Raw genomic sequence first — 19,852 nt, 5'->3', positions numbered from 1 at the left:
TGTATCACAGCTTTTGTCAAGTGTCCTAGTAAGCCACAGTCACAGTGGCCCTTTTCTGACCTTGTTTTAATATCCGTGTATATCTTGTGTTCAGATCACAAGTGAACAGCTCTTGGTATGTTAGTTCACATCTGGCATCAGAATGTGTCTCCATATGCATCTCAAGTAAGGTTATTATAGTTTTGCATATTTCATTAGTTTTAATTTTTATTTCGTTTTGACTTTTTGTTTTCAAATTTAGTTTAGTTTTAATTAGTTTTTAAAGTGGGTTTGCTAGTTTAGTTTAGTTTTTTTGTTTTTTAATATGGGTTATTTGTCAGGTGCAAGATTCAAAAAGGTCAGAAAAAGTATTTTGTAATAATAACCCAACAAAAACTTAATTTCACTTCAAATTCAACAATAACACCAGTACATAAAATCTACATATGATGAGCACAAATATTTAAACAGTCTACACAAGATGCCACAGTAATTGCAAAATGTGTAAGTGACGTGTACCAGAAAAAAACCTAAATAGCCAATAGACTAAAGAAGACAGACATGAACAAGTGTTTTGAACTTTGGTTCGAGTAAAGTGGCAAACTTTTTGAAGTCAATCGACTCACACAGTTTTGTAGACATCCCAGTATCAATACACATATTAGCCCACACTTCCTCCATTATTTACTAACCAGCAGTTATCGGGTCGCCGGTGAAAGCACGCCTGTAGTGTTCATCCACGCCCTGTACCAGGGTTAGCTTCTGTTTCGGGGAAAGGGGGCTTTGCCTTCTCATTTACCTTGTTAAAGTAAGCTAGGTTAGCCTCCTTGTGTGCGCGTCTCAAATGTACTTTCAAATTCGTGGGATTTTTCCCTTTAATACATTGTCCACATATTTTACCACCTTCCACTGCAAGGCACCTGCTTTTATCTGACACAGTCATAATCAAATAGGACTCTGCCGCTTTCTTCCGACTTTCTTCCGCCTGATGCCAGGCGAGGGGCATGGATTATGTTGTGTTCAATTTGACATGACATGTCGGAATTTCTGGGTTCCCAGTTGGAACCTATATACTGTATGTCTATGGCATAGACTTTTTTAAAATAGGTCTGTGGTCGGAAATGTCAATTCTGAAAGATATAATGTTATTTGTTCTATGAAAGACATTGACAAAGACGAAAACTAAGGACATTTACTTGATAATTTTATTTTATTTTAGTTAGTTCTGCAAACGGACATTACAGTTTTAGTTAATTCTTTTTTGTAATGCCTCGTTTTTAGTTTTTACTTCAGTTAACGACAATGTTTTTTCCCACTTAGTTTTCGTTATTTCGTTCATTTTCATTAACGATTATAACTGGTCTCAAGTGACCACTTGTGAAGAGAACAAATCAGACCTTAACGGAGAGTGATAATTGGACAATTCATAAAGTGGCCAGAAACACAACTCCAAGTGAAAGCTAATTTTGTGCCTGCTGGATTTATGAAATGTAAAAGTGTGCTAAAACATTTGTCATAACAACTTGATAGATGATAATACTGTACATCACGTAATGTGTTTTCTGCTTGGTCCGCTGCCCCCCAAAGTGGCCATAAAATTCACTTTATTCAGCTGTGAGGCTGATCATTTGTTCAGTTTCATCCTAAATTAAAAGACTTTTTTTTTACAGCAGAAACACTTCTAGAAGCTGTCTGAAACAACTTTCTGTCTCATTCAAAAAATCGCAGCATCTTATGCAATTTGGAAATTACAGTTGTCATTATTGCACTGTCAATAGTTTTTCGATATTTGTTCAGCACTAAGTACATTGTCATTACTGAAAGATGAGGAGGGAATGGCATGGATGGGAAAAGTCATGACATCTGAATGGGAGGGTCAGCACACAACTATACAATGCATTTTGCTTAAATGTCTGTTTACAGGGTGCAGTGTTTACAGAATCAGAAAGGCTTTCCAATTAATTCTTTGTATTACGGACCTTTCTATAATGTTTTACACTTATGCTGGCACATCCAAGGGATCCATCAAATTGTTGAACAGCAGTAAAAACAACTCTTCCCTTCTTCATCACCTTTTCATCATCAGATGTCTCCCTCACTAAGCACAGTGCTGTGCTGTACTTGGCTCAATAATGCTCATCAGTCCAGAACCAGGGCAATTTCTAAGCTCAGAAGGCAAGAGTTTCTGTCAATCCAGCAGCATTTGATGGGGATAAAACTGTATTAGATGAGGCTTGTATTCCACCGGCACAGCCTCTAAAACGAATGTGAAACCAGCCATAAAAAATTCCAATTACTTAATGCCATTTAAATCTCTTCTCCAAACGGTGGAAAGCAAGATATTTAGAGCTGTAGCCTCCAGGCTGTGGCCACCCCTTGTTGCAATATTTTAATTCATTATGAAGCATATTTTCTTTCTTGTTTCACCTAGATAACAATGTAGGAATCATTTTGTTCAGTCCTTTATGTAATTGGTACAACTCTAGCAAATAGTAATATAATGTAATTAATTCTATTCAGCAATCATATGTTTTACTGCATAAAACATTTTCATTTGAAAATCAACATTTCGAATATCAATATGTAAAAGGATTACATTATATAATAGACACTATTCATGTTATGTAAATATTTAAATAGCATATGTTCCAAGCTACACAGGACTTATAGAAATGACAGCTGTTGTAAAGTCAAATCCCAAGGACATTTTTATTTATTAATTTATAAGGGCAACACACATTAATCAATATTTCTCTAAATGTGCCAGTGTTAGCCAGCTGGTTAATTTTCAACTGCAGTCCTTTGGCGAGATGTTTTGAAACCAATGAGGTGATGGCCATAAAGATGCCATAAAAACAGCAACAAAATATGCATTCTCAAGAAAGAAAATTCATACAGAGCAACAGGATGAACTCTTCAAATTCGTATATAACCCACGTAATCGTAAGCGAGGCGATGCAAGGCTGCCTCAAGGAGGAAGTCAGGCGATATAGTATAAAGAGTGACAAAGTGTAGGGAAAAGGTTGGCGTGGATGGATGGGTCAAAGAAACAGGACTTTCACCCAGGAGACCACTTTTTTTTTTGTCCCTTGTGAAACCAAAAGTCAACGATGACTTATTACTTTTTGTAACATAACTTAACCACACCACATACCTAAGTTACATAACAAACTATCTATTTTTGTTTTCTTGCCTAAACAGGTTCTGCACTGCAGGGGTTTGTGTAGGCACACTGATCCGCTCGTGTTGCCTGACATTTGTAGGATAACCCATGAAAAATTGTGCTTTTTGTAAGATATCATGCAAACCATTTTATGCGGATATGTTTGACACAATTAGAGAACATCCTACAACATTGTTAAATAAAGTACTAGTAAATACAACATACAAACCATGCGAAGCTGACCATCTGGCAACGGACAAAGGACATGTTAGCAGACAGTTAGCAGTATTGACAAAATCAGTAGGCGATTTGAGAGGGAATGACAAGGGACACCATCCCCCTTGTTTGAAAAATAACCAAAGTACAAATGTTGTTAGCAAAAGCTGTACCAAATCTAGAGGCATTAAAATAAAGCTTTAATGCTGCAATTAGAATGTCTACCTTAATAAGGGAAGTTACTGTGCTGTACGTAGTTCTTAGAGCAGCCTAAAATGCTCACAGATTGATTCATAAAAAGCGAAACTGAATTACGAAAAGTTGAGTAGACATAACTCTCAGTCAAAGGTTGGAAGTACCTGCTGGGATTCAAGGGATCCAGACAACTTAATCATTTCAGCTGTGTTTCACTGTTGTGCTCAAGAGGCAAGAGTTGTCAGTTGTTTCCCCTTCAAACACTAGAGCTGAAGGACAATGTTATCACTGCTCCAGTTTCCATGATTGGCACATTGTTACTTGAACTACAGGTTTTACGTGATCCTTTATGTAGGATCGGTGAATGTGAAAGCCTGAAGGCCCAGACAACTTATTCAAAACAGACTTTTAAAAGTGTGCCATTGCCAGGCTAAAAAGGGTTTTGTAAATTCCTGAAAAGTCTACTATTCTGAGATGTTCCAAAGTTTGCGACTGCGGTAAATAATAATAAAGAAGTGGGTAGAGTTTGCCAAAAAATGTACTCAAGTAAAAGTACTGTTACTTTATAACAAGTAAAAGTAATCATCAGAATAACAACTTGGGTAAGAGTATAAAAACTAAGTGAGAAGTGCAAACATTATGAGTAAGTATGTATAAGTTAGTTTAATTATAGAGGTATATGATATTGTTTTAACCACTTGGCTAAAGATAAAGAATTGGACAAACACCTGGTAAATTTGCAATGAAAGGTCAAGTTTTCATCCTCTGATTGAGTTCGTTAGATGTACATATACCAGGACAATATTCTCGATTGTATCTCTTAAGTTTGATCATATAATTCCTAAATATTACATCAATATTATATTATGAATTTTAGTAATTTTCAAATTTTGTTGACCCATCTGTCCACTGTCTTCTGCCTGTAGACTTTGTCACTCTGTTCCTCTTTTGCTTTCGTCCTTACTACGATGGTAGCTAGAGGACTCACTTAAACATTAGTCTCAAATAGCCAAACCTATTTCCACAGCTCTGTGAACCCATTATTATTCTGCTATAGGGAAAATGCTCTGGCTTGTTTGTATTTCTTTGAACCTGTCACTATTGTCTTGGGTGGCGCTAAACCCCGGATGCAGAAACAGTGCCCTTGCAAAATAGATTGTGGAAGGGAAGGCAGGCTTATACCCACAGTCTACATCCGGTGAGTCACACTACTTACTCAAGAAAATTATTATCAACATGTTACAGTAGCCTTATAGTTTAAAGTTTTCCAGAACCAATCAAGTCCTACAGTCTACAGTATGAGGGTAGTTCAGTTATCAGGGCGCTACGAATATCAGGCAGGAGTTACCTGGCATTTTTAAAGAAAGTGCCAGAATTGGGAGATAATGATCTGACCTAAAGATGAATAGTATTTAATAGATGGTTTGTCTGTTGAATAAGGTGTGTGGTCATCTATTTTGTCCTGTATATAATTGTAATCCAGCAGAATTTCTTCTCTTCATCACTCTATATGAACAACCATGCCCAATTCAATGTTAAAAACCATTGCACAGACGCAAACCATCATCTGATTTGGATCTTGTTGTAGCTTCATCCATTATTCTACAGAGTTCTGAAGGGGTGTGGCTACCTCAACAAAAAGCCACAGTACCTCACTAACCATCTGTTACACCCAAGTGGCAACTTCTTGGCCTAAAAAGTATTGATGTCCAAATGAGTCTTCATGAACCATTAGTTGTATTTGTTGAAACAACTAGATGGTGCTCTTGTTTAAAAGAAAAAGGGTCAAGGACTGGTAAAACAGTGTGCTTTCAACCCTTTGTTAAACAGAGAGCACCATCTATTTGGCTCAGAAATTAAAGAAAATGCTTCATTTGGACATCACTACTAAAAAGCCAAGAAGTCAATGCAAAAGTGCCTTAAACCTGCGTTCTATCTAATTTCCAGCAGGGGGTGACTCAAGTGGCTGAAAAAAAACAAGTCAAATTGCATAGAACTCTATGAGTAAATTGCCCTATTTCTCACTTGATTTATGTCATGTCATAGAACCATTACTAGCTAGTGCTAGTGGTAAGTGGTAACTTAAGGGAAAGTCTGCCAATTTTCAACCAGCTTTGTCTGTGTACTGCCGTACATGCAGATGAATTTCTCAACAAGAGTAAGAGTAAAAAGTATGCTGAATTCAAACTACTCTTAGAAGTACAATTCAAAAAAGTTACATCCAAAGTGTCCCATTACTTTCCACATCTGACGTTAAGGGGCACACCACATAATTCCTGCTCATGAATAGGTGATTCTGATTGTCCATGCCCATCATGCTTAGCTGAGAGGCCATGAACAGGGTGATGGTTCTTTATGTGGCTGTCATAATGGAAGCTACAGGTCAGCTGCGGCCTTTCAATGATATTTAAGTAAAATTGCAGTACGCCGAGCAATACTTAACCACATAATGGCTACAGTGTCACATGTCATGGGATTTAATGCCTTTGCTCCTCTGTTACAGTACGTACGGACTGAAAGCAAGCTCTCGAGGCCACAATTACTGGCTATTAGCTGAGCTGAAAAGCCTGTTGAACTCATGGCTTCTATACTGGAAAACATAGTATAGTGTATTGATCATAGCTCAGACAACAACAGGACCATACCAGCTCATTTTAAAATGTCAGGCTTCTTTCAGCAGCTTGACATTTCCAGCAGGAGCAAGGACAAATCATGTGTTCAGTTGAGCAAGCAGAAAGAAATGTACTGGAAAGTCTTACAAACAGGAATTTATTATGTCTTAATAGTGTCAGTGGTAGAGAAAAGCTTGTGTGGATTTAAGCTAGCAGCAAACTTTTACTGGATGGGCTCTGACATTAAAAAAGCACTTATGATTATCAGCTATCTTCCCTCATCAGAATGCTTCAACGTAAAGTGACCAAATTTTCTAATCCTAGCACCTTTGCTACCATGGCATTCCTAGAATTTATTTCAAGATTAACTGTTGGGTCAGAGACACAAAAGTTAAGAACACATATATTATATATCAAAGATATTGAGCTTTTATAACAATTTATACTCAATATCTTCTTACTTGCTTTTCATGGAGATGTTGAATCTTTCCATTACTCTGAAAACACTGACTGTATGTACAGTCCAATGTAGGCTTAAAAGTTGAGACTAAAAGTTACTTCCTGACCTTGGAAAGTCCATGACAACTGACCAAACTCTATCTGCTGATGAAGACTATGTGATGTGGTTGAAAGTTCCAGAACAAGAGATACAATTGTCATTATAGAGGGTAATTTATCTACTGCATTAAACAACCTTTGTAATCATTATATATGACAAATATAAAAAAAAATGCAAATTAAATTTCAGGTGACTTTGTTATTACAGAATAAAAGCACAATATAAACAATCAGTTATCTCAATAATTTAAAGAAGACCAGTAATTCAAAGGTACACAAACGGAGACAGAAATATTATCAAAAAGTCACAAATTAAATAAAATGAAACTATTGCAGTTTGTTTTTATATTATGTTTAACCAACGTTGAATGGCATGGCCTGTGTTGCACCTGAAGATATATTAATATTAAAGACAAATGTACTTACAAAATAACATATAAACAATAGAAGCATAATAAACATACAATAAGCATATGTATAGAATGATTATAAAATGTATTGTGTATGTTATGTAAGGAATAATATAACATAGGGGCAATTTTTGCATAATGAGTAGCTACTTACTTTTGTTATCATACTTAAGTACAATTTAAAATTTTGGACCTGTAATTAGGGCCACAATGTCACATTTATACTTTTCCTTAAGTAAAGGATCTGTTGCCAAAAGTAATGACTTCATTAGCAATAAAACACTTTCTTGCTCAATTCAAGACGCTAGGTTGTGCTGCTGCTACAACCTTACTTGGTATGGCCTGTAGCTTATGGTGGCTAATATTAGCTCATGTTAGCAAACTTTACCATAGATATTACTGTGTACGAGTTAGTTAGCCGACTTTATGACTATTGTCTGCCAATGCAACTGTTGCAGTAGGTTTGAGTATGTGGCATCATCCCATAATTTTCATTTGTGCAACAATTCCTTTCATGTTGGCTGTAGTGTACTCATATCCCGGCATGATTGTCTTAATTCCCAGACACATGAAGGCTCTCTGCAGTGCTGGCTTCATGTTTGCATGAGCTATACGTTATCAAAGTTATCTCAATGGGAGACTAACACAAACCACAGGCCTAAGGTAGCGCCATTTTCAGCACAACTTTCCTCTTCCTAATGCATTCATCCATTACAGTTAGATGGAGGGGATGTTTTATTGCAGCCAGGAGATAGTCAAGGGTATAGACACATACACAGAAAAATGTCACGGCCCATTTAATCCTCAACAATACAGCTGCAGAGTCTAAAAGTGAGGAGCAGCCAGTAAGAGGCCATTAGGGATTTTGCTTATATAAGCATAATCAAATTTCTCAGCAGCACACAGATGTTTAGGCTGAATCAATGGGGCAGGAGACCATTTGCCATGACCTTGTCTGTATTTGTCCAGAGAGAAAAAAAAAAACCTCAAGAAGTCAGCAGTGATAATGAATAATGTTTTAGCAAATGTTTGCAGCTGTAAAAAGAAATCCAGAACATGAAATAGTTTAATGGTTGTGGACAGGAAAGATGCAGCCATCAGTAATGATTTATTTGTTTTGTCAGCTCTTTCTTTGAACTGAGAAAATATGTAGAATATTAAAACTGAAACTGACAAATCTCTTCCTAAGCTTAAAGAAGCCTAAGCCTCCTATGTCTCCTCTCCCTCTCTTTTCTCCCTCTCCCCTGCTTCCACTCTGATTAATGCTATGGCCTCACACTATCATCTGGAGCTAAGCAGGCCACTCGACAAATTGCCTTTTGCAGCCTGAAGGGGCGGGAAGAAACTTTTATCTCCCTGTGATAAGCATGGGCATAGGTTTCTCTGGACTCTGGCTTCATTCCTATGAATTAAAATGAATTAGCCAGTCTATGCAGACAACCTGAAATCAATTAGACCCAGACAGCGAGCAGCGCACAGCGAAAGCATCACTAGGCTAAAGAATTTCGCTCCCAATCCCAGGCAGCCAATTATAATAGTGTAATGAACTGTAGCACAAGTTGTTGGAGAAGTAGAACTTTTTATTGAAAAACAGTTTCTTTTGTTTGAGCTGTGGTGACTAATTGGCATAAGGCAAATACTGAGGTTGGACTCATATGATCCTTGTTGCATGTCAGATAAATGTCCTTTTGGTGAAATATGTGAGATAAATTGGCCCATAACAAATAGCAAACAGATGTAGGGTCCAAACAAGCAGCTCATACTTAATATCAAGGATGTCATAAGAAACATTTCTGTATACTACACCTTAATTCACCACTTTTAACTCATTCGAAATAAAATACAAAATACGTTGGTTTTCGTTGTCCTTAGAATGACCCATATTAGTGTTTTCTAACCTGATGGAGGTACACAGCTTTTTTTTTTTTCCCAGGGCCTCCAAGGGGGGGCCATACCCTGCCCTGGTTTAACCCTGTGACGCCTGAATTTATTCACAATTATATAAAAAAAATTATTATGTGTGTTTCTGGCTCCAAGCTGATGCTAAATTAAGTTGAGATTGTTAATTTGTCTATAGAATATAGAATAGATATACATTTAGGTATGATGCAAATTAGCGACAACAGGCATTCTTGGTAAAATTCTTTACAAAATGGTAAAATTAATAAAACACATTTTCCCATCTCAGATATGTAGATTTTATTCATGTCACAAAGTAATTGACAAATAAATGAATCTTGACAACAGCAAGAAAGAAAACACTCTCCTACTCCCTAACATTGACAGTAGTCTTGTTAGGGTTAGGGTTAAGGTTAATCTCGCTTCCGTGAACTGGATGTAGTTCCCACTCCGACCGGTCCTACGAGAAACCAGTGCGTGCAAAAGGTTCCTAGGTATGTATCGAATGTAAACAAACCGGCATTAGGGGAATACACACGCTATCTTGCCTGCAGTCGGAATGGAAGGGGTTTGATGCAAATTAGCGACAGTCGGCGTTAAGGGGTTAAATAAAAAAATTATAGAAATTAACATAGAAATTATGAGCCCTTTTATAAACCAATATGAAACAAACCCCACATGATAAAAGTTAAAGGTGCAATATGTAATACCGACAGCTAGCGTTTAAAATGGTTACTGCAGTCCAAATTCAAAATACTGGAGAGAGTCGTCTCCCCTGGCCCCTACTCCCCAGACTCAAAGTTCACAGGTTTGCCAGTTTGAGAACGCTGAACCCAATGTCCCACAATGTCAATGTTAGCTAGATGCTAGTCTTGCATTGCCAGACATTATTCCACAGCGCAGCGGGTTAGCTCTCGAGGAGCTCTGTACACAGCTTACAGTCAACCTTTACCAGCTGAACATAACAACAACAATCGCTAAAAACACGGCAACCTCACAGTCCTTTGTAGCCGACTGACTGATAAAATCACTACTTAATTAAAGACCGCGACCCCGCAGCCGTCTGTACCCAGGTCCATAGTCAAAGTTTGTTGGCTACGGCCGCTGAACAGAAGTGGGGGATGAATTTCGGCAAGGGAGAGATTTTCGGTACTACCACATTCCAGACCCCGTTATATACTGTATAAAAAAATTAAATAAACATATAGCCTTTCTTCCATATGATTATAACTTTGTCTAAGTTTAAGTGTAGCTAAATACGAAAAATTTTTGTTGTATGCTCTACAAAATAATTTACTAAAAGCAGCTTGTCTATACAGTGTAGATTACACATTATAGTTGCAATTCAGTTTGTAACAAAGTGGGAATCATCTAGTTCTTCCAGAAAAATGCGTCGTTTTTTTATGATTGTTGCGGGCAAAAATCCTTGATTGTGCGGCACGTTTTCTTAAAAAATGTGATGGAATATGCGGGATATTTATGCAATTTTATGCGATGAAATTGCGGGAACTTGCAAAAATTGCAGGAACTTGCAAAAATTGCGGGAACTTGCAAAAATTGCAGGAACTTGCAAAAACTGCGGTTTGATGAAAAAGAGAAAAAAAAAGTGATTAAATTATGCCATCGCATAATCGTGTTTTTCTGCAGGGACTGATCATCTTACTGTCCAACATATAACAGTGAAGCAGGTGATGGTAACGTTAGGCACAAAAGTATTCCATAACGTAACATACCATACATTGCAGAGCGTAAGCTGTGTCCCAATTCAACAATTCAGGCTACACGGATGTTTCAACTTCTTACTTACTTACTTTAACCATTTACTTTAGCTTTTACTTTACAAGGCTAAAGGAAGCTAACACCGGGGAATTAGCCGTGCGCTACCCTTGGCCATACTCGGACACCCTTATCTCCCCGCTGTAAAAACTCACTGATTTATCGGGGTATTAACCGCATTAAAAAGTTGCCCAAATTAACATCAAGGCTGTCAACACATCCGGGACCGTACTTAAAAAAATACGTGGTTCAACAACTCCAAATAAAGCAATAAAGCTCCTTAATTTCCACTCTGAACGTAAAATTATACCACCACAAGAGCATCGCCCAAGCCTTCTTACTGCTTTCTCTCATTAACATCACTTTCTTACACTAATGACATTTCATTTCATCTTCATATATGAAAATTCACACGTAGATTGTTAAATGTGTAAATTAATTATATCCGCACTTCGGGGGCAATCGCCCAGGAAAAGCACCGCGAAAAGACAGGAAACTGCATCAGACCGGATATGTCCGGATATGGACAATAGCTGCGAACGGTGTCTGAACATGGACACAATTGCGTTAAACTAATGCGAGCACACAAATCTTGAAATTACTGAAAATGCCCATCCCTACTAGTAGCCATGATAAATAAGCGTAAAGCTCAATGCTGACAGCTGTTCAGGAGGAATTTAGCCAACTCAATATCCTTTTGGGCTCTAAACTGTCTCCGTCTTTCAAATACTCTGGTTATGTTATGTAACTGTTGAAAGAGATGCCAAGTTTTTTTTTTAGGTCGGGTATAATTAATCTATCTCTGTTAATCCAGTTGCTTCTACCATGGCGGCAGCACGTTGTTTTTGCGTGTTTGCATTTCATGTCAGTGGACAACAATACACAGGCCAAACCAAAAACAGACATTTCGCACTGGAATGGAAATTTCAAAGGAGAAAATACCTGCTTTAGCATTGTTGTCAGAGTTACTGATATTTCAACTTAGCGTGTTCTCTTAATATCTGATGACATACTGTGGTCGTTTTACTGTGTGTAGTGTATTCTAACAATAGAGTGAAAAATTGTAATTTTCCCCCTGGGGATCAATAAAGTTATTATTATTATTATTATTTTTGAATTAATACAGTAACTATAACTATATATATATATATATAGATAACTATATTGGAGGAAGAATCAAGGTAGATTTTCAGATTTAAAGCTGAAAAATGGACGAAGATGGTAGAATTCAGAGAGATGAAAGCTGGCATGATTTACTCAAAGATTCCTATCTTCATAATACTAACATGTATGAGATAACATACATGTTAGCTTTGTGGCATGTTACTTTCATATCAGATCTACTGTACAGTTTTACCCAGAGTCTGCCTAAAGGTTAGACGATCAGGTCCATGACTGATGTGAATCCCTGCAGGGGAAACTGAGTCTGCAAATGAATGCGTAATATCGTTTAAACAGCAGGTGTGAGTGTAACAACCTCCAGTCCTCTCCTGCTGACCGCTGAGCAGCTTGCTTGGGCAGTTGAAGGCTCGCTGTCTTCCTCGGGGGCGCCTCAGCATCTTTATGGTAGTTTTTGAAGCAGGAAGGAACATTTCTTACTCAGGACACAAACACACACACACACACAAACACACACACACGTGCATACAGCATTGCAGCTCACAAGAGCCTGACACACTCCCTTGTGTATATATATATATATATACTTATCATTATGTATATACAGTACATTTACTATATTCCTGTTTGCATTCAGTTTATTCATTTGTAATTACTGTATATGACTATTTTAAATCTTTAAATTTTTTCATGTATTTTAAATTGCAGTACTATATGTTTAAATTGTGTTTTTACTTTTTTTATATACACTATGCATACACAGAGCCTGAGCATTTCAATGCCATTGCTTCTCTTGAGTTGTTGTGCATATGATAATTAAAGAATTTTAACTTTTTTTCTACCAAAAGCCTCCTGACAGTTCCCATAGGTCCAAATCTGGTGCAGCTTTGTAGCGCACCATGAGATTGGTGTGTGGATTGGCACACACAAAATGTCCTTCACTCTCCAGTCTTTCTTGCCTTTCCGGGGTTTTCTACTTATTTATTTATCACTGCTCCGGAGATTCAATATCAAATGAACCCTCTGTTCACTGCAGCAAGACAGATGGCACTGAGAGATAAAGCCAATTACTGTTGGCTGTCCGTTAAAGCAGCAACCGCAGAGACTTAGCAGTGGAGAGAAACTCCAGGGAATGCAAATGGGAATCCTGGCGTCTCCTTTAATGAAAGAATGCATAGTGAATAGAGCTCACAATACCTTCTGCAGCAGTTAGTTAAGTCTCCATGTGCTGAAATTAAATGTGTACCCTGTTGGGATGCTGATTGCTCAATCATTTATAGCATTTACTGTATCACTCCTCTAGGTTGTCTCTGTCTTTTAAGAAAGATACCGTATTAGCCCATGTTATTAGAAGAGGCAGGCCTCTTTATCGTAATAGAGTAATTAACCTGCAGGTCTTAATTGTTTTTCCTGTCTTTGTTAAGGATGATCCCTGCCTCCAGCAAAGCTTTCTTGGTGACCAATCTGGTGTCGGGGACCCGCTACGATTTGTGTGTGCTGGCCGCCTGGGATGACACCGCCACCACACTCACGGCAACCAACGTCGTGGGCTGCACCAATTTTTTCACGCAGGACAACTACCAGCAGTGTCAGTCTCTGCCCAGCCAGCTGCTGGGAGGCACCATGATCCTGGTGGTGGGGGGCATCATCGTAGCCACCCTGCTCGTGTTCATCGTCATCCTCATGGTGCGCTACAAAGCTGCAGACACTGAACCCCCAGTGGGAAAACTGACCAATGTCAGTGACACACACTCTCAGACCAATGGGGGTCATATGCTCCAGTGTCGGCCTCAGCCTGAGCCGAAGGTTAAGGCCAAAGTGACTCTGCAGGACGAGGTGGTGCAGTTCAAGTGTGGCTCCCTTCAAAGCAGCCTCACCTCTTCTTCCTCATCCTCAGGCTCCATGGCGGGGGGCTCGTACAGCCCCAACAGCACACTTGCCAACATTTTGAGATCAGCTCCCTCCAAGCCCCGGACCAACCTGGACCACCTGCTTGGGGCCTTCACCTCGCTGGAGCTGCGGGCGGTACAGGGACGCGACCCAGGAGCCTCTAGTAGCGCTGCCATGACAGCAGGGAAACCCCACACAGACAGGGAGCCGCTGCTGGGCCGGACGCTGGACTCCAGCCTCAGCCGGCTCCTCATGCTACCTGTGGACTCCAAGCCAAAAAGGAGCCAGTCCTTCGACATGGGAGACATAACAGCTACCGGGGCCACTCAGCTGTGCAACAAACCACGCAGGATCAGCAGTATCTGGACTAAGAAGAGCCTGTCTGTTAATGGCATGCTGCTGCAGTGTGAGGAGGAGGGGGACACGGGAAGCAAGGGGACAAATGACAACGCTGACTGGGTGATGGAGAGTACTGTCTAGGAAAGATGGAGGACTGTCACACTGTCAAACACTGCCCAAAGGGACAGCCAACAGCCATGCCAAGGCAGGCCCGCTGGTCTAAGAACCTTTGTCCTGCATGAAGCACACTCATATTCATCCTTTCCACTCTACCACTCAGGACAGGACGAGGGGTTTTCACACTCATAGCTAAATACAAACTTTCGGAATAAGACCTTTGGATTGTTTTGCTTCACATTTTGTACAGAGATGGATTAAAATGGCTGGTCAGCCATTAAGAGCCAAAGGGAAATGAAAGAGCAGTGCCGTCTGTTATAGAAATATGGGATCACCATGGACTGCTATTATACTGTATACATTTAAAGTATGTAATGAAATTAAAGTTTTATATTTTTTATTTTGCTGGTCAAACACAAAAGGTCCATTACTGGTCTCTGCCTTGACACAAAAGCAAGGCGTGACCAGTGGTTACACTATAAATCTTCTACTGTAAATTCAACCTCATTTTGTTTACCCACTGATGCAGTTTAACCATCTCTGACTGAATGGTGAAGTATATATACATAGATGTGATGCTTTGATTCATGAAGATTTAAGAAAAAAGATTTATTGACAAAGCTGTATGTGAATATATTTACTTTCTATACAGAGTATATATTTGAGGGGTCACTCAATAATTCTGTATGCTTATTATATCACATTTTGTGTGATTGCATAGATTATAAACCCATCATCTCCTAAACTTTGGCTGCACTGTATGTGAAAACTCAGTTAATTGTTTTAAAAAATGCCAAATTATTAAAGTGGAAAGTGGCGCAATGCGTAGGATTTTCCAAAACAATTAGGCCAGTTTAGATTGTGTACATTTGGTCCAATAGGAAAATAAATGTTTTTATGGGTTTTATTGTTAATAATTTAAAAGTTATTTTTTTAAAGATGCACTCCCTGTTTTGTTACATCACCCCATAACACCCCAAAACCAAACATTTGCCCCCAGTTTACTGAAATTACCTACGCATTCAGGGCAATATTGGATGCTATAACAAAATCAGGATGTATATTTTATGAGGATAATTCTGGTTCATTACAACTTAAGTCATTAGTTATTAGGAATTAAGTTATTTTGTAGTTTTAGACAGCAATTCTATGAGTAATAATAACACTGGGACTCACCAAAGTCATTGTTGAAATCTGGAAACACAACCACATCACCATAATGAAGCAAGAAATGCACAGCAGCAAGAACCATCAGATCAATAGTTTGTCCACATTATTTACACCAACAGTTTCCAACCCCTAAGACTACAGGACTACAGAGCATTTGCTATCAGGCTGCAGGCAAACTAAACTAAAACTTGATTAAAAAGACACAAACTGAGTAATGAGTAATACTTATATATACTTATATATATTTATAGCTTGTCATGGGCTATTTAAGTTAACTTAACTTGGAGTCAGTCGTTTCGGCAGTTTTTCTCATCACTCCCTGCCACACCACCAACAACATTATACTGATTCTGCACCAAAATAGGTCCTCAGTTTGTGAGGTAACAGTCCATCATCATAACATATCACCATTAAGCAGGACATGAAATCTGTGTGAGGACACCTGAGTGTTGCTGAGAGGTGTATCTGTATTGTTTTAATTAACCACAATAAAATACAGACCACATTGGGGTGTCCTTGTAGATTATTGTAAAACTAGACCACAGTTTCAATAACCTTCGGACCAGAATTTCCCTATTACATACTATATTCATTTAGGAGGTGGATCAGTCTCTTTAAAAGTACACAGGTCCGGTCACTAAGGTTACCAAGGTTGTAAGTTACTTAGATCTTTCAAAAAGTCCCAAAACTCACTTTGTACGGATACAATTTTTTCAAATGGTCACATTTTGGAAACGGGTTCTCCTTATACACCGGTCAATGTTCATAGAATTCCTATTAAACCATCTGCAGGAGATTAGGGTTTAATAAGGGTTTAATAAGTAAAAGTAAGAATGAACCTAATGAAAGTAAATTTTCCAGAAAGTTGTTATTAAACAACATTAAGTTGTTTGCTTTTATTGTCTGGTGTTGCATGTTTCTGCTGAACTGACCCATGAGACAGTTTAATCCAGTGTATGCACCCATGCTGTCATTTCTCACATGTTTTGTGAATGATTTTTTTTGTGATATTGCTGATATGACTGTGTTTGTACAGTGTCTATATATATATATATATTGGATTTTTTTTTGTACCATACTTCAGTGGGATTATGTGTGGCAGTTGAACTTTACAGTAGAAGCGGAGGGGAGGAGCAGCAGCTCCACTGTTACAGTGCAACTGTGCACATTTTCTTACCTGGAGCTGTAAAAGATGTTTATGTGTTCAAATTTGTTGTTTTTGCTACTAAGATAAAACTAAACATTTCCTGAGACAGCGATGTGATGTCAGATCATTTCGTGTATGACTGCAGCAGTTGGGTTGTATGGGGACTGAAAATCTCTGTTAGAAAAATAAAGATATAAATTTAAATAAACATGAGACCCACATGGTAGAAGTGCAAAATAAAAAAGGTGATGAAAGTGGATTGGAATTACAAAATACCAATTGCATATTAATTAAAACATTATACTAAATTGTATCTATTCATTTAAAAAAAAAATCATAGATGATTGAATACAATTGTACATTCTGTGGTTTAACAACAAAACCTAAATGCTACCTAATGCTAGCACTAACTAAGTTAACCTCTTGCTGCAAGTATAAATCCAGCTATTTGTCTGTGATTGCTACCGTAAATGTGGACCAAATCATTTGCATCCAACCGCTTATGAATCCATTGAGTCACTGACATTTAATTTAGGCAGTTTTATGATTCACATTCATTTTGATCACCTCAACTTTTGTCATTTTATATTACATTTAGCTTCCCCGTACTAATGCCGCGCTTGACGTAGATATGATTTTGTATTATTTTATAGGGTTGGTTGGGCCATTGCTTTAATCAAATTCCAATCACTTAATTTAATAAGTGACGATCTTTAGATTTCTCCACACATCAGAGCTGCTCAGCACAACCAGAGCTGTGTGTTGAGCCACAAACTGCAGCTCTGGCCCTAAGGCTATTAATGTATTTTTCATCCCACCTTCCTTCCACTCGGTTGATCACCCTGGCACCTGTCAGTCATCCTGATGAGCTGTCAACTTGCCTGATGCTTGACTCAGCATCTGTAAAGCCCCCAGTGGCACAGAGGAACTAAAATCTGCAATTTAAGAAATCCTGCTTTGGTTTGTGATTAATTCTTTTTGTCCTCAGCATCACTGAAAAGCTAGGGGATTTAGACAGATTTATTACTATTATTTTTTATATATGCCAGGCTAGCTGTTTCCCACTGCTTTCAGGTTAAGCTAGGCTTTGTACACATGGATGAGAGTGGTAGTCATTTTCTCATCTCACTCTCAGAAAGAAATCAATTAAGCATATTTCCCAAAACTTTAAACTATTAATTTTACATGTTGGACACAATGTTATTGTTAGTGATCGCAATAATAGCCAGAACTATGGAAATAAAACCAAAGTTGGAATAACCAGAAATTATAGAATATCTATACAACATACAGTATAACAGTGAAGCCTATGGCCATTACAATTTGGTTTGAGAAATCTAAAGCCTAACCTTATATACTAAGCATTACAAGCCTTGTGAAGAAACCACAGTGTTTTGCTGATGTCATCCTGAGGTGAAGATCATTAAAGGTCCCATGGCATGAAAATTTCACTTTATGAGGTTTTTTAACATTAATATACATTCCCCAAGCCTGCCTATGGTCCCCCAGTGGCTAGAAATGGTGATAGGTGTAAACCGAGCCCTGCGTATCCTGCTCTGCCTTTGAGAAAATGAAAGCTCAGATGGGCCGATCTGGAATCTTACTCCTTATGAGGTCATAAGGAGCAAGGTTACCTCCCCTTTCTCTGCTTTGCCTGCCCAGAGAATTTGGCCCAACAAGCAAAGTGGCAGTTGGTCAAGGCCACACCCCCACCCTCCACCTTGCCCCCCCTTTCTCCTCCTCAATAGCTACAGACACAGAATTGGCACATCCTAAGGAAGGCTCATTGTGGGACTGGCTCTAGTGGCTGTACTTCTTCACCAAGGCTGAATTTCGGGAAAGAGACTTCAGATCCAGTATTAGGGGACCACTAAGGTCTAAATAAAAGCATCCAAAGAGCACCATGTCATGGGACCTTTAAACTTCTAATGAAGCTCAGCGCAAATTCTTTCAGGAAGACGTCATTAACCCAATCACTACTCATTCTTAAATCAGCTGTTCAAGAAGTGACGTGTCAGTTAAACCAATCAGACTCGGCCACGAGATTCAAGGGCCAATCACAGCCTTACAACTCTGCTTTAAATCTGTTCTCTCCTTGTGCTGTCAGCTGTCGTTTCAGGCAAAGCGCTCGACCCTCCTCCTCCCCTGCCGCCTCCCCTGCCGCCTCCGGTCGTTGTGTTTCTCCCGGCTGACCGCTCCGTTGCCTCTTCGGTCCGGTCTCTGGTCTCTTCACCGCCGCCACCAGTGTCTGGACTCCATTGCGGGGTTATGTTCCTATTCCCTACCCCTTTAAGAAGATTAATTCGATGGAGTCCAATCTCCAAAAGACTTTGTACATTTAATATCATACAGTTGTACAATAACTATCTTTGCATATCTGCAAACAAAGTCTCTCCTGATTGAAATGCTCACATGTTGCATGAGCAACAAAAAACTGGATTAGAAGTCAAAAGAGGGCTTGACGCGGTAACCCCAACTTAATCCCAAATTTAGAGCGGCAGTTGCAGGATTTAGCTGCTTGTCATCATGACAGTGTGTCTTTGGAGAAGCTAGTGCCAGTGAACTGCTTTTCACAGCGTCTTTAGTGTAAGGGAAAGGTAGAAGGGCTTTATTAGGCGAGGCCATTATTTGTGACCCTGCAGCCTGTCTCTGCAACTTCCAGCTTTTCAACAAGGCAATTATTAGATAAGTGTGCCGATATTTTATTATTGTCAACAAACCTTGTGTGACCCAAACCAGCAATGAAGTATCCTACTAACAAATATTGCATGTATATCAAAGCCTGATATATATTTATATATCTTTGCCAACGAGCTCCATTGTTGTCCAAAAACTCTCAGTCCCAGCATGTCAAAAACTGATGCTAGTCTGGCTCCGCCCTCCTACGTACTTCCGCTCAATTTTCATTTTCTTTCATTACACCATCTGGGTTTGCGGTATATTCTTGGGTTTTCTCCGGCCAAATCTTTGGCGGTCCAATCAACGAACAGAGGGAGTGGCTGAGAATGATGACGTTGAGGTTGTGCACTACTTTGAGTTGTAGTTCCATAATGGCAGCAGAGAAAGATGCGATGTTGTGGCAACGCTGCCGAATATCCAGAAGTTAAAGCCCGAGCAAGAACAATCTTTGCTGAGTTGTGTTGGTGGCCATGATGTTGTGGCCCTCCTCCCCACGGGATTTGGGAAAAGTTAGATTTTCCAGCTCACTCCGTTAGTGGTGAAGGAGTTAGCTAAGGCGAACGTTAGCGATGATAAGCCAACG

The 19,852-nt window shown here is 39.0% G+C and overlaps 1 protein-coding gene across 1 annotated transcript in view; it reads left to right on the top strand.

Annotated features, from left to right (window-relative positions):
* The window catches only part of lrfn2b (leucine rich repeat and fibronectin type III domain containing 2b), a 92,249-nt gene extending 77,724 nt beyond the window's left edge, over nucleotides 1-14,525 (top strand). The window contains exon 4 of the mRNA XM_028605308.1: nucleotides 13,352-14,525. Coding sequence (XP_028461109.1) covers nucleotides 13,352-14,297 — 946 coding nt within the window. The 3' untranslated portion in view covers nucleotides 14,298-14,525. The remainder of the gene's footprint in view (nucleotides 1-13,351) is intronic.
* The last annotated feature ends 5,327 nt before the right edge of the window (nucleotides 14,526-19,852 follow it).

The sequence above is a fragment of the Perca flavescens genome, chromosome 18 (assembly GCF_004354835.1).
Source record: "Perca flavescens isolate YP-PL-M2 chromosome 18, PFLA_1.0, whole genome shotgun sequence".
Taxonomy (NCBI): domain Eukaryota; kingdom Metazoa; phylum Chordata; class Actinopteri; order Perciformes; family Percidae; genus Perca; species Perca flavescens.
The sequence above is the reverse complement of the archived record's forward strand: the minus strand, read 5'-3'. Positions and strand labels throughout refer to the sequence as shown.